Genomic DNA, 15,866 nt, shown 5'->3' with positions numbered 1-15,866 from the left:
TTTCTTCCAAGGCTTGAATTTCTTCTCAGTGACATGATCTGAAACCCACAAACCTCAAAAGAACTGTTCATTTCTAACCAGTTCATTTCTGGATAGAAAGAGCTCCTTTCATTCTGCTTTAACTGCTCTTTATGGTAGCAGTGTTTGGGAAGTGTGAAGTCTTCTGATTATTTAACAAGAGAAATGAGCAGTGATAGAACTGTCTGGACAGATGGTGTGAGTCCCAGATTTTCTATCATGTTACTGTGACCTTAAAAGGCAGAGAAAAGAACGGGATGGCTGCGTAGAGTAGTTTCTTTGGAAGATTCCCCCAGCCATATGCCATTTCATTCTTTTCAGCACTATTTGCTTTGAAGAACTGTAGTATTCTCTAGAGGGAGGGGGAAAATCCTTTAGAACTTGTCTAAGGGTCTTTTTCTTTTAATCTTTATAATAGTCTACTTTTTATTCATGCATGGTTAATTCTAAGAAAAGCTTAATATCATAGCATGCCTACCATTTTTTAAAAGATTGGAGAGGAACTCAGGAAGGAATAAAAAAGTTTCCCCTTTCAAAACTTCACTCTTTGCCTTCAGAATGATGTTTTTGGTCCTAAGATTTAATAATAATCATAATATTAACAGTGTCAATAAAGATACAGCTACCATGGTATCTGCTAGGTATCAGGTACTGTGACAAGTACTTTATGTTTATAATCTCAAATAATCTTCATTATTTGGGTTATGTGTTCTCTCTTTCCGTTAGATATGAGGAAACTGAAGCTCAGAGAAGTGAAGTAACTTGCTCAAGGTCATCTTGCCACAACATCAGGGCCAAGATTTAACTCCAGATCTGTTGGATTCTTGAGCCAAACTGCTTTCTTCTTAGTTAATAGATAAAGTCAATTAATGCATGTTCTGTATTTAGAATAATATGTATCTAGTAAGTACCATATAGGTATTAGCTACTGCTGCTACTGTCATTACTGTTTATTGTTACTGTTACTATTACTACTACTGTGTTGCTCTGGCACAAAGCATAGTACCTTCAACACGGTGGCAACTTGGGTTAGTTATTCTTTGGGCAAGCATTTTCTTTCCAGGTCTCATATTTATTCCATCCTTTGTTTTTAGTCCATCACTCCTTTACCAGAATTCATTCTTTAACCTAAAATCTAAATTCCATTCTTAAATATTATCTGGATTTTTTATATTTTTGTTCTCCAGAATCCCAGTCACCACTAATAAAAAGTAATGAAATAGCCCTGGCTTGTTTGGCTCAGCAATTAGAGCCCACAGACCAAAGAGTCACAGGTTCGATTGCAGTCAAGGGCATGTACCTCAGTTGCTGTTCTGTTCCTGGCCCTGGTCAGGTCGTGTGGGAGGCAACCAGTCTGTGTCTCTTTCGCACTGATGTTTCTCTCTCTCGCTGTCTCTCTCTCTCCCTCCCTCCCAGTCTGTCTGAAAATAAATGGAAAAATATCCTCGGGTGAGGATTTAAAAAAAAGTAATGAAATAATTATGTTTCCAGGATGTGACGCTTTTATCTCACAACTTCACAGTTCCTACAAATGTTGCCCATATTTCTTTGGGTTATCTCCTTCCTTCCCATCTGAATCAACTGATGTAAGTAGAGGCCAAAAGTTTGAGAGGTAATACTAATGGTAATAATAAAAATTAACTTTTATCGAGTATTTTCCATATGCTAAGCTCTATGCCCAGCTTTTATATGCATCGTCTCATTCATCTCATTTAACCCTCACAACAAGTTTATAAGGGAGATGTTATCATTGTCACCTCATTTTATGAGTGAGGAAATTAAGGCAGAGCTGAGATTCAGATCTAGGACCATATCACTTCGGAGCCCATATTCTTATCCATATACAGTGTTAGTGGCACCAACATCTGTATCATGTTAACAAGCAGATCCTCGAAAAAATTCATTGTGCTCCATGTCAATTTGTGGTAATGTTGATGAGGTGCTGTGGGAACATAACTCTTGTTTATATCTAGTAGCCTATGGTAAAATTCATTATATGTCATTTCGCTTAAAGTCACAGACCCTTTCAACGACATTAAGTGAGGACTTGCTGTACTCCCACACGAAAAGAGCACTTCTGTTTATTGGCATTGTCAGGGTAATGCAGCCACCGCTGTATCCTCTAATTAGAGAGCGACTGTCCCCTGGACTGGTAGTGGGTTTCTTATACCTTCTTATATTTGCTGTTTCTGCTTATTATATATATCTTCAGAAAACTTGGATTTTTCCTCTGTAGGACTAGACTCCCATCCAAGAGTGGCTTCAATATAATTTAACATTTCATTTCTGTAAAATTTATTTTTTAACTGCCATGTGCTAAGGATGCAAATATGACTTAGTTTCTTCTCCAAAGGATCTCATAATCTAAACCACGAAACAAATATTCAGGTACTCTATCAGCAGAATAGGAATTGAAGTACAGTCAGGTGCCACATAATGGTGTTTTGGTCAACTATAGACCAGTTATAAGACAGTGGTCCCACATGATTATTAATGGAGCTGAAAGTTTCTGTTGCCTAGTGACTCATAGCCATCTTCACATTGTAGCGTGATGCATTACTTATTTGTGGTGATGCTGGTGTAAACAAACCTACTGTGTAGCCAGTTGTAAAAAAGTGTAGCACGTGCAATTATGTACAGTACATGGTATTAGACAATGATAATAAACGACTTACTGATTTATGTATTTCCTATACTGTAATTTTGTTACTTTAGAGTTTCTACTTATGGAAATAATTTTTCTGTAATACAGTGTGATGCTGGCATCAGCCTCAGACATCTCGTGTTTTCTGCATCTCTTGATTGCATCATTTTTTCTTGTGCTTGATTTAACCTCACGTCGTTTTGTATAGTAATGTGCTATACAGTCTGTAGCCTCTCAGCAAATGGCTATACCATATAGTCTAGGTGTGTAGTGGGCTAAGCCATCTAGGTTTCTATAAGTACAATCTATGATGTGCTGATGTTCGCATGACAAAATCACCTAACAACATGTTTCTCAGAATGTATCCCTGTCCTTAAGCAGTGCATGACTATATGCATCATGTACAGTTGAGATACCAAATCAACTCTATCTAGAAGCAATAGCAAGGAAGTGTGGCTTAAAAATAGAGAAGTTTGGAAAAAAGGGGGACATCTATAGTACTTTCAACAATAAAAAAGAAGAAAGAGAGAAGTTTGGCCCAGCCAGTGTGGCTCAGCGGATTAAGTGTCCTCCCATGGACTGAGAGGTCCCTGTTTGATTGCATTGCTGGTCAGGACACATGCCTGGGTTGCAGACTTGATCCCCAGTAGGGGACGTGCAGGAAGCAGCCAACTGATGTTTTTGTCTCACTTTGATGTTTCTATCTCTCTCTCCCTTCCTCTCTGTCTAAAAAATAAAAAGTCAATAAAAACAATGGAGAAGTTTGTTAGGAAGACCTAGGAGGAACATGGAGAAAGGCCTAATAATACATTTACTCAACTATTTTTCTATTTAGATATTCCCATTTTTTTATGATTAAAAATTCTGTGTGCATCTTTGTACATAAAGTTAAAGCTTTATTCGGGATTGTTTCCTTGAATAGATTTCCAAAAGCAGAATTATTATTATTGTTTGTGCCATTTGAGAAATAAAGGCGTGTGTAGGCAATGTTCTAGTACCAGTAAAAGTGTAACTTTTTTCTTTTTTTGGTACGTGCCCCTACCAGGAACCGAACCCAGGACTCTCTGGTCCACAGGTTGACACTCCAACTGCTGAGCTAAACCAGCCAGGGCAAAAGTATAACATTTTATTCTCCAATGTCTTGTTTTTTCTTTGACTCCTTCAGGCTTATAGTATTTGTACAGGCTCCTTAATCTTCCTTGTCAGTGTGCTTTATTCTACTTGCACCCCCCCCCAATTTTTTCAATATTTTGTGATAATTTTAGATTTACAGAAAAGTTAGAAAGATAATACAGAGAGTTTCTGTATACCAGGTACCCAGTTTCCTCTAATGTGAACCTATTGTTACCATGGCTCACTTGTCAGAACTAACTAACCATCACAGTTCACTACACTCCAGAGTGGATCTGTGTTTCACTGGTTTTTCCACGAATGTCCCTTTTCTGTTCTAGGATCTAATCCAAAATACCACATTGCATTTAGACAAGTTTTTACACTTGGTTTTAGTCCAAGATTTTAAGCATGTCAGTAAGTGGTAGCAGATCATTATCCATCATCACTGTCCCAGTTCTTCCCACTCAAGGGCACTGAGTTGCCTCCGTTTTGAAGGTGCTCTGCTCCTTAGTACCTCGAACCAGACATCCATCTCCCCTCCCTCTGAATTTCCATACACATCTTTTTTCCTCTTTAACACTTTCATGCTTTATTTTGGTACTTTTGCTGATCAGTCTATCCTTTCTGAGTTATAAATAGAGTCAGGCCTGGTAAATCTGTCAGGTTGAGTGAGACCAGAGCCCTACTTGAAGCTATAATCAGGCCTTCCTAAGGTCAGTCTACAGCAGCGGTTCTCCACCCGTGGGTCGCGACCCCTTTGAGGGTTGAACGACCCTTTCACAGGGATTGCGTAAGACATAACAGTAGCAAAATTACAGTTATGAAGTAGCAACAAAAATGATTTTATGGTTGGGGGTCACCACAACATGAGGAACTGTATTAAATGGTAGCAGCACTAGGAAGGTTGAGAACGACTGGTCTACAGTGTTTTGTTAAGCTATAGGGTGACACCAGGTTGATAACTTGATGTAACCTAGCACCTTTGGGGAATTAAAGCCATAAAGTTAAGTCACCCCAGTGTTTTCATTCACTCTGCTTCACAAGAAGTTAACGACTAGAGTTAGTTGTTGAATCCCACTCATAGGTTCTCTTGGCTTCATAGATACTATGCTTCTGTAGTTTTAGCTCTCAGAAAACACATTTGTCTTTTTAGTACTTACAGCTGTGAAGCTAAAAAGGCAAATTGAGTAATTTCTTTAAATGAGTATATTTAAAACATTGGCTTTTCTAAAAATGATTTCACATTTTTCTACTCTGTTTATGCCTTCATATTTTACAACATGAAGATGATATCTTAGCTCTCCTTGATTCCACCTCAAAACCTGTAGTGAGTAGGAGGTATAAAATTGAGTTATTCAGGGAAGAATTTTGAATGTTATGTGGGAATTATATACTTAAACAATATATAGAAGTGGTGGTTATTTATGTAGTAAGATTTGTTTGTTTTTTAAAGAGATTATCTCAGAATGAAAAAATACATCTTTTTTTTTAAATCCTCACCGAGGACATTTTTTGTTGTTGTTGCATTTTTCTTCAGATAGAGCAGGAGGGAAAGAGGGAGGAAAAGAGAGAGAGAGAAAGAGAAACATTGACCTGAGAGAGACACATCAAGTGGTCACCTCCCACACAATCTCAACCAGGGCTGGTGACAAACTGCAACCAAGGTACGTGCCCTTAGCAGAAATAGGGGGAACCAAACCCGGGACTCTCTGGTCCACGGGCTGACGCTCTAACCGCTGAGCCAAACCAGCCAGGGCAAAAAAATAGATCTTTTATTTATATAAAGTAAATTATATTTTTAAGACTGTCATAGATTTTGTAATTATGTAATTCTGTAAGATATTCTATAAGGTAGTATTTTTTAATATAAAAACAGTTTCATGATAAGACTCATGCACAAATGTTTGTAGCAGTCTTATTCATGGTAGCCAACAAAATGGAAACACCCCAAATGTCCATCTTCTGATGACCAGGTAAATGAATTATGGTATGTCAAACAATGGAATACTACCCGGCAAGAGAGGAATGCACTACTGATATATGGCAATAACATAGATAAATCTCTAAGACATTATGCTAAGTGGAAGAAGTCAGTGAGAAGAGAACATACTATGTAACTTTATTTATTTGAAATTGTATAACTGGCAAAACAAATCAAGAATGTAATCAGATCACTGATTGCCAGGGACCAGGTGGATTGACTGCATGACTGCCAAAGAACATGGGGAACTTTTGGAAGCAAGGTGGCAGAAAGAGGAAGGCAAAGAGAGAGAGAAACATCGATGTGAGAGAGAAACATCCATTAGCTGCCTCCTGCACGTCCCCTACTGGGGATCGAGACTGCAACCTAGGCATGTGCCTTGACCGGGAAGCGAACCAGGACCTCTCAGTCCATGGGAGGATGCTCAATCCACTGAGCCACACTGGCCAGGTGGTAGAACTATTCTTTATCTTGATTATTGTAGTGGTTGCACAGGTATATACATTTGTCAAAACTTAAAATGGGTGCATTTTGCTATATATAAATTACACCTCAAAAAAGATTATTTAAAAGGTTTAAAAAAAGAAAGTAAATATTTTATGACTTAGAAATCCAATGCCAAGACTAAAGAGCCTGATATCACAGGTTGAAACAGGAACATCTGGAACCAGAAGCCATGAATTTGATCAAGGCAGATCTAAATGCAGTGATAAATTGATATTCTTACTGGTCAAAGGGGATAATCTGAGATCAAAATGAAAGAAGCCTTATGTATTTAGTATGAAATTTGAAATCATAACTTAATCTCCTTTTTTCATTATTATTATATCCAAAGAGAAATACTGTAAAATGTGAGTGAAAGAAAGCAGGCGTAGCTGGAGTCTTACTGGTTGTTAATGAGCTATCGATCTAGTGTTTTAGAAGTTCTGCAGTAGAAATAAAAATGTACTGAGGCTTTGTCCTTTGACTTTAAAAATTTTGTGCATGTCTTAAATAGATAGTTTTTGATACAGTCATTATGCATTGCATTCAGGTGTTAAGTGATAACTATCCATACGAGCTTTAATTTGTCTTGTTTCTCCTGTGGTACAGATGACCACTTGTTCTGTCCTGTGGAGACTGCATAGCAGAGTTTAACAGTCGGTAGGATAGAAGGAACCACTCAATTTATAGTGGAAATCAGTGGGAAAATGAGGTTCAATGGGTAGAATTTTACTTTGTAAAAAAATACATGAGATATATATATATATATATAATATGTCAGAAGTTTGGGATAGGAGTGGAGTATGGGATCAATAAAGACCTCAGAGAGACTATATTCTGTCCTAGGCTCTGAAAAGTATGTTAACTATTCCTCTGTTACCCCTTTTGCTTCTGTATAATCTGTGGTGGGATTGTGAGAGGTTCAGTGGAAGAGATAGTTAAAAATAATACTAGTTAGCATACTATAACTTTAGTTTTACTGGTTTTCTTTCATCAGTCTTGTCGATAACTTTGGTTTTTAAGAGTTGATTCTAATTCTTGGAAAATTTTGGGGCAAATTGTTGGTGACAACTAACAATGTGGCACAATTATTTCTCACGTTGCCATATTCCATTTGCTCTAAACACAAGACACTGATGAATATGTTTAAAGACACAGCTGAGCTAAAAGAGAATGGAATAAATGATGAAGAAGCAATATTTAAAGAGTATTTCCAAATTAAAGACAGACAAGCAGGATACATAATAAATTTACATCTAGACATTTCTTAAGGGAACTATAATATCAAAACCAAAAACAGTTTCCAGAGAAAATAGATTATTCACAGAGGAACAGGAAATATACCTCAGCAACATTAGGGGCCAGAAGATAATGCAGGAACATCTTTCAAAAGTGAGGAGAAATAGCTGTCAATTTAGAATGTTATGTACAGTTAAAACTAATATTCAAGAGTGAGGTCAAGATAAAGACTGTTATATATGCAAAGTCTAAAAAAGTCTGTGTCTCAGATCCACACTTAAAGGCCTGTTAACCCAGAAGAAAGACATATGTATGAAATAATGATGACTACAGAGCTGGATAAAATATGTCAGGATGTTTGTTAGCCACTGCCTGCAAAAATAAATAAATAAGGCTGTGTGTTAAAATAAATTGAGGAGGAGGTGATTTGCCAAATGGTCAAGGAGTAAAGTAAACAAGGAGTAAATTCCATGTTTTGAAAAGGGTAAAAATTCTGCATGCATTTAGTCTTTATTAGAGAATGTTGTATTGAAATGTGTATATTAAGAAATGAACAGTAACTATTACAAACAGTAACTACTAGTGTATAGAACTATTATTTAAACTTCAAAACAAGCAGAATAAAAGAGAATTTATAAAACTCTATTAATCCAAAAAAAGTAGGAAAGGTGGGTCAAAGATAAAGTATGGTAAACAGAAAACATGTAAAAATAATCACAACAAGCCCTGGCCGGTTTGGCTCAGCAGTTAGAGCATCCACCTGCGGTCCGAAAAGACTAGGGTTCGGTTCCCGCGTCGGCCTGCAGTCCAGAGAGACCCGGGTTTGATTCCCGCTGAGGGCACATGCCTCGGTTGCAGTTTGTCCCTGGCCCTGGTTGGGTCGTGCGGGTGGCAGCCACTCGATGTGTCCCTTTCACATCGATGTTTCCCTCTCTCTCTCTCTTCCTCTCTCTCTCTCCCACTCTGTCTGTACAAAGGATGGAAAAATGTCCTCGGGTGAGGATAAAAAAATAAAAAATAATCACAACAATAGCATTGATATAGCACTATCTATCTATCTATCTATCTATCTATCTATCTATCTATCTATATAAAATACCATTCTGAGTACTTTACATTTTTTTATGTATTCTTTGCTAACATTTCTCTGAGGTACTATTAGTACCCTCACTTTATAAATGATGAAGTTGGGGCACAAAGAGATTGACCAAGGTCTCACAACTAATAATTGCTGAAGGTAGGATTTGAGCCCAGGCAGAGTGGCTCTAGAGTCCAAACCACATCCAAATATATAATGAATTACAATAAGTGTTACTAGATTAAGATAACCTATAAAAATACATAGATTATCAAATGGGATAGAAAAACAAAATGTAGCTATAAAATGCTTGGCAAGAAGCATACACACCTAAACCAAAATCACACTGAAAGGTTGAAAATTATGGGGATAAAAAAATATACCCCAATATTATTAACCAAAGAAAACTGGTACTATATATAATTTTAGTAGCAAACAAAATAGAATGGGGGGAGAGATATTAAAGGATTAAAAGGCCATTACATAATTTTACAAAGAAACAGTTCCCAAAGAAATGATATTCATGAGCTTGTATGACTCTTAACAATATGGCCTTTAAATATATAAATTAAAATGTAAAGAAATTCTGCCCTGGCCAGTTTGGCTCAGCAGCTGGAGCGTCGGCCTGCGGTACAGAGAGACCCGGGTTCGGTTCCCGCTAAGGGCACGTACTTCGGTTGCAGTTTGTCCCCGGCCCTGGTTGGTCGTGCGGGTGGCAGCCACTCGATGTGTCCCTTCACGTCGATGTTTCTCTCTCTCTCTCCCTTCCTCTCTCTCCCTCCCACTCTACCTGAACAAAAAATGGAAGGGTGTCCTCGGGTGAGGATAAAAAAAAAAAAAAGACAATCTTTGTAAATTTCAAAGCATTAATAAAAATTGTGTGTATGTGTAAAATTCTCCACATGAACAGATTAAAGGGGAAAAAAACGTACATAATGATGTCAATAGACGGCATTATATGACCACATTGGAATTTAATTAGAAATCAACAATTAAAAGACATCTTTAAAATGTGTGGTAACTTTAATGCCCTCCTTAATAACTAATGAATTAAAAAGGAAATCATAGTGGGAATTATAAAATTTTTAGAACTCAAAGATAATGTACTATGCATCAAAACTTGTAGAATTCAGTAAAAAAAGATAGAGGCAAAGTGAAGGAAGGAAGCCAAGAGAAGAAATTAATGAGATAAAAAACAGTATCAAATATCAAATCCAAATGCTGGTTCTTTTTTTTTTTTCAATTACAGTTTGCATTCAGTGTTATTTTGTATTAGTTTTAGGTATATAGAATAGTGGTTAGATAATCATATACTTTACAAAGTGATCCCCCTGACATTTCAAATACCCACCGGACACCATACAGAGTTATTACAGTATTATTGACTATAGTCCCTATGGTGTACTTCCAAATGCTGCTTCTTAAAAAAAAAATTAAAAACTAGTAAATAGACATTTAGCAAGATTGATCAAGAAATAAAGTAAAATTAAAGGTAATATTCAATACTCAAACCCAGGATGTTTGGCTTTAGAGTTTATGCTCTTAACTATGTAACACCGACTCTCTCAAAAGTAAATGTTATAGACAACTTTATGTCAATAAATGTGATAATTAGATAAAATGTAAAAATGATAAAAAAATTTCTGGAAAACATGTGTCAAAATCAGCTCAAGAAGATCTAAATAACCTACACTCGTTAAAGAAATTGAATGAGTAACAAAAAATCCTCCTTTCTTCCATTTTCCCTACCAAAAGACCTAGAAAGTTTTACCATACCTTCACAGAATAGATTATTTTCTGTATTATGTAACCTATGCCAGAAAATAGAAAAAGGAAACTGCTTTAAGTAACTCATGTTACGATACTGATAACAATACTGGACGTGGACAGCACGCCAAAAAAAGTTGTTTTTTTTTTTTAAGGAAATTACAGTCTCGGTGAACACATAAAAATATCCCAAATGAAACACCAATGAATGGAAGTTTGTAGTGTGTGAGTCTCAGTAGTATTCTCAATATTAAAGGATTAAAAGATTAAAGGGAGAAAAAAATCTATGTACTTGTTTCAGTAGATGACATTTAAAATTTTTAATGAATATTCTATTTAAAAAGAAAAAAGGTTTTTTAGTAGACTTGGAATAAAAGGGATCTAGATTTTTTTTAAATTTTTTTTCTTTATTGATTTTAGAGAGAGAGGAAGGGAGAGGGAGAGAGAAAACATCAATGAGACACCGATTGGCCGCCTCCTGCATGCCCCCTACTGGGGATCAGACCCACAACCTGGGCATATGCCCTGACTGGGAATTGAACCAGCAACCTCTTAGTGCATGGGTTGATGCTCAACCTCTGAGCCACACCGGCTAGGCCTAGAATTTCTTTAACCTGATAAAGAGAACATAACAAAAAACCTAGAGTGAACAATCATATTTAATGATGAAACTTTAGAAACCTTTCTAATAAAATGAGAAAAGAACATAAGAATGTTTGCTGTCCCTACTTCTATTAAGCTAGAGGGTCTGGGCACTGGGATAACAGAAGGAAAAGAAGAGACAAAATTGGTAATGATAATAAACTGTGCTGCTTTACAGGAAATTCTTCTTTAATAAAATGACTGCTGTTTCAGCTTCAGAGTTTAATGTAAACTCATGTTTAAAAAGGTCAAATTCCATTGTAATTGATGTTTCTACCTCACTTAACCTAGCTAACTAGTAATAAAAATATGCTGTTTTTTTAATCCTCACCCGAGGACAGTTTTTCCATTTTTTGTTCAGATAGAGTGGAAGGGAGAGAGAAGAAGAGAGAGAGAGAGAAACATTGATGAGAAAGGGACACATCGAGTGGCTGCCACCCGCACGACCCAACCAGGGCCAGGGACAAACTGCAGCCGAGGCATGTGCCCTCAGCGGGAATCAAACCCAGGTCTCTCTGGACTGCAGGCCGACGCTCTAACCGCTGAGCCACACTGGCCAGGGTGATACTGTTTTTTATTTAGCAAGTATATTAATAGGTTGTTCAGCAAAACTGATGAAATTACTTTATCCAACCACCAATAAGTAGTTCTAGAGATTTTAAGGATGTCTTTTAGGGGAAAAAATTGTCTACTCCAATTTTAACTACTGTTTTATGCAAAACTGAAATAAAAATGGTATGAAATAGAAAATTAATGGAAGAGTTTTGTGTGTGTGATAAGATCCCTTAAATTAATATTCTGATTTAGGGTTGCTTTGTCTGAATTTAATTCTGTTCACATTTTGGGTCCTATCAGAGCTTTAAAGTTCAAACTACTTAGCTTAACTTAGCTTTAAAAGCCAAGGCAACGTTGCCAACACACGGTGTGTTATTAGTCACTGTTTACCGGTAGCCTGGCCAGAGTACATGGCACGTGCTGTTCTGTGTCTCTCAGCCCCCCTCCTTCTCTCCACAATCCCATTTTTACAGTCAGTTGTGTATTTTATGGTTTGTTTATCTTTTCTCCTAGGAGGCTGGAATTTTTTTTTTTTTTTGGCTAAATTGACTGAAAATTACTTGGTGAAAAGAAAACAACAAAAAAGTTCAGGGATGTTTCTATTTAGGAACAAAATTAACAGTTGAGTTAAATTGTCTTTGCGTTATTTTATAACCTTGTGTATTTTAAATGTTTTGGTTTTGTTCATAAATCTTTTCTTAATCAAAACATTGCTTTTGTAAGATTCGTGGTGTTCTTATTCATCCTGACTATCCTGGACCTATGCGTTTTCTTTCTTTTACCATTACAATGAGACTGGAAAGGCTAATATTTAAGAGAGAAGTTTCCTGGCCTGTGTTACTAGATAGACCATGATTTTCGCCTCGTTTCAACTTCAGCATGTCAACTTGATGGGATGAGACAAGTGGACGTTCTGCTGACCAGCGTCTGATTGGGGAGGGTGGAGGCTGGTGATGGACGGATATGTCTTATGGCAAAATAAGCAGTTCTATGAATAAGAGTGTGCAGAGCGGAAGCAGGACCAGCAGATGGTGGAGCTGTGCTGTACTTATCCCTTCCCCGGCTCTGAGGTTCGCTGCGGCCATCTTTGCACAGAGCCAGCTGGGTTGTCTGTGAACTGCCAGCACCCCTTGGTTTGGGTAGAAGGGACTTGTTGCTTTCGTTAGAATTTGTTCAGCCCCTCATTTTCATGTGTGGCTGTGTGTTCCGGTGACCAAACATGATATTCAAAAGCAGAATACATGAGAACTGACCTTTTCTTGGAGAACATCCCATTTAGATCTCATTTCCACAGTATGATTAGACTTTGACATCTGGCATTTTTCCCCTGTTCCTTTTTTTCTTATCCTCTGATATTTCAGAATTCTGTTATCTGCTATTGCGACATCAACTCATTACTGAAAGTTCTTCCCATGTTGTGAAGAGGAGGGACACTTTTTCAGAAGATACCAGCACAGAATATAGGGCTGTTAGAAAAAGTTAAATCTAACAAAGCAGATAGTTTTCACTTCCCTTTGTAACATATAAAATTATATTTACTGATCCAGAGTCCCTTTAAAAAACGTGTTTGGTTTAATTTCTGAAACTTACCTACTAATTGAGATAGTTCTACTGTAGATAGAGTACAATTCATTGTAACTAATATTTCTTGGGCTGGCTTAGAGATGTTCATTAGCATTTGAAATGAATGGAGGAAGGACAGAAACTGCATGTAGGCTCCTTGGGGACTGAAGTCTGGGAATGCAGCCTGGAGTCACACTAGCTGTGTAGCCTCAGGGAGTCCAGATTGTGAAACAAAAGATTTGCCTTACGTGTGAGTCCAGATTGTGAAACAAAAGATTTGCCTTACGTGTGTGCTTTTCATTTTCATCTTCTTTAGTTAGGTTCTTCTAGTAGTAGCTAGAATTTGATGGGGGTTTAATATGTAAACTATTAAAAATAAGTAAGGAAAAAGAAAATTTGAGGCTGAGGACAGATTTTTTTTAAAAAAGGTGGTAAAATGGAAGCAGAGTAGGAAGCAAGTGGTTTGTATAGCTGTCCTTTAGGAGACGTAGTATTGAAACAGTGCATCCAAACGTTAGATGTGCATTTCTGCAGTTGAGAACAGGATGGAGTAGGAAGCCTTACTCAAAGAGCCAAGTAAAGGGGTCCTGCCCACCACACTCAGGTGTTGTGGTATGAAAGTCTCCTTACAGTATGAGCTAGGAAAGGAGTTTGAGAAATGCTCTGGCAGACCCTGGGAATTTCTTCAGCTATCTAAATTGAGCAGGTATCTGGGACACAGAAATTCACGTGACCCACCACAAAGGTACAAGCATCTGCGATGCTGTTGCGGAGAATGGCATATACCGCCGGGATGATTCGGGCTCTCTGGCTGACGAGGGGCTTCGCTTCCTGTCTCACTGCTGCACGGGCCTCCTGCCATGTGTGAAGAAGTGCGAGGATTGAAATGTAGTCCAGTGGAATATTGATATTTGATTGGTTCACTGGGACTGTTTAAGGAATGGCCACAGCCAGGTCCAAACACTGTCCCAGGGTTTTCTGAACTCTGTCGTTTTCCTCCACCTTTTGGCAGCTTTTTGCTTTGACTAATAGCAAAAGTGGCAACAGCTGTGCTCAGCTTCTCTCCTACCGTCCTAGAAACCTCAGCAAAAAGAACACACCTTCCCCCAGTCGTTCTAATAGAAGTTCCAAAGCTGACTTCCATGCCTGAAAGGTCTTCCCATGTTGTGAAGAGAAGAAACATTCTTCAGAAACCACCAACACAGAATAGAGGGCTATAATTTACTGGTATGGCCTGGGTCTTTTGTACCTGGGTAGAGTCAGTCCTCCTGAGTCACAGGGACTGGGAATAGGGGAGGGAAATTGGGAAGCTGTTAACATTAGACAAGGAAAGGGATGCTGGACAGTCAAAAACAATACAATGTCTACTATATCTATCTCTAAATCTATTTAGTGGGAGAGGACCGTCCTTCAGCCAGGACCTCACTCACAGCTGGGTTCCTGAGCTAACATGTCCAGTGCTGAAGCCTGACCCCTCTCCACATGGCCTGTTTTGTCACAGATACCTGTTTCCCAAGTTCACGCTGTGCTGGACCGAGTTTGTAGACATGAAGGTCCATGTGCCCTGTGAGACCATCGAATACATCGAAGCCAACTACGGGAAGACCTGGCCGATCCCTGTGAAGACGTGGGACTGGAAGCGCTCGCCCCCCAACGTGCAGCCCAACGGCGTCTGGCCGATTTCTGAGTGGGATGAGGTCATCCAGTTATACTGAGACAGTAGGTGAAATGCTACAATTCCTCCTGGAAAACAGGTGGATTGCTGTTTTAAAAGATACATATCTACTTGTCAAACATAAGTAGGAGCCAAAGAAAAATGACAAGTTGGAAGACAGAGTTTAACTCCTAAGCCATTTCAGCCTCTCGTTTCGCGTCTATTAAGGCGTCCCCATGTGCCAGGTGCTGTGCTAGGTTACCGTGGAGAGCAGAGGTGAGGGCAGATGCCTGCCCCCCACTCTTGGTAAGCACCCCAATTTTCCCTGGAGGGAAGCACCCTCACTCTTCGAAGAGCTCATGTAGAATACGATGTGTTCTCTAAGTGCTTTCAAATGTTAGATAACCTTTGAACTGGAAGAGGGGCTTAGCACGCTAATGTACTAGTTAAAGAGAATAACCTAGCACTGACCAGTTTGGCTCAGGGGTCAGAGTGTCGGCCTGCAGACCAAGGAGTCACAGGTTCAATTCCAACCAGGGGCATGTACCTCGGTTGCGGTTCGTCCCTGGCCCTGGTCGGGGTCGTGCGGGAGGCAACCAATCGATGTGTCTCTCTCACATTGATGTTTCTCTCTCTCTCTTCATCGCTCCCACTCTATCTGAAGATAAATGGAAAAATATGCTTGGGTGAGGATTAAAAAAAGAAAAAGAATAACCCATTCCTGTCCTCAGGATTTAAGCTTGTATGCTAGTGCTACTTTTAAGGTTGTGGAGTCTGGGTTCATGTCCAAGTGATCAGACTTGAGGTGGCATGAAGAAAAGATGCTGGCAGATTCGCTTATCAGCACCCTGCTGGGGAACTGATTTGAAGCGCAGGGCAGCGTCCTGTGAGAGAATGAGAGCTTATTTCTAGCCTTGTCAAAGATGCCTACATTTCCATACACTTTCTATTTTCATGTTTGAAGTGAAAGGAAAGCTTATGTTGTGTAGTGCTTACATTTCCAGCCATTGTGAGAATCCTGCCACTGACTTCTGATAGCACTTGTTGACAAACCGTTCAAGTGAGACCATGCTACCAGACATGATTCTGAAAGGGTTGTCTTTTCCCAACACGTACTTTCTTTCCTTCT

The 15,866-nt window shown here is 38.6% G+C and overlaps 1 protein-coding gene across 7 annotated transcripts in view; it reads left to right on the top strand.

Annotated features, from left to right (window-relative positions):
• FKTN (fukutin) overlaps positions 1–15,195 on the top strand; it is a 53,827-nt gene extending 38,632 nt beyond the window's left edge. For all 7 annotated transcript variants that reach the window (XM_036261011.1, XM_036261010.1, XM_036261016.1 and 4 more), the window contains one exon: positions 14,585–15,195. In XM_036261011.1, coding sequence (XP_036116904.1) covers positions 14,585–14,798 — 214 coding nt within the window. In that variant the 3' untranslated portion in view covers positions 14,799–15,195. The remainder of the gene's footprint in view (positions 1–14,584) is intronic.
• Positions 15,196–15,866: the final 671 nt, after the last annotated feature.

Source organism: Molossus molossus, unplaced genomic scaffold (genome assembly GCF_014108415.1).
Source record: "Molossus molossus isolate mMolMol1 unplaced genomic scaffold, mMolMol1.p scaffold_m16_p_14, whole genome shotgun sequence".
Taxonomy (NCBI): domain Eukaryota; kingdom Metazoa; phylum Chordata; class Mammalia; order Chiroptera; family Molossidae; genus Molossus; species Molossus molossus.
Note: the sequence above shows the minus strand (reverse complement) of the source record. Positions and strands in the feature narration are given on the sequence as shown.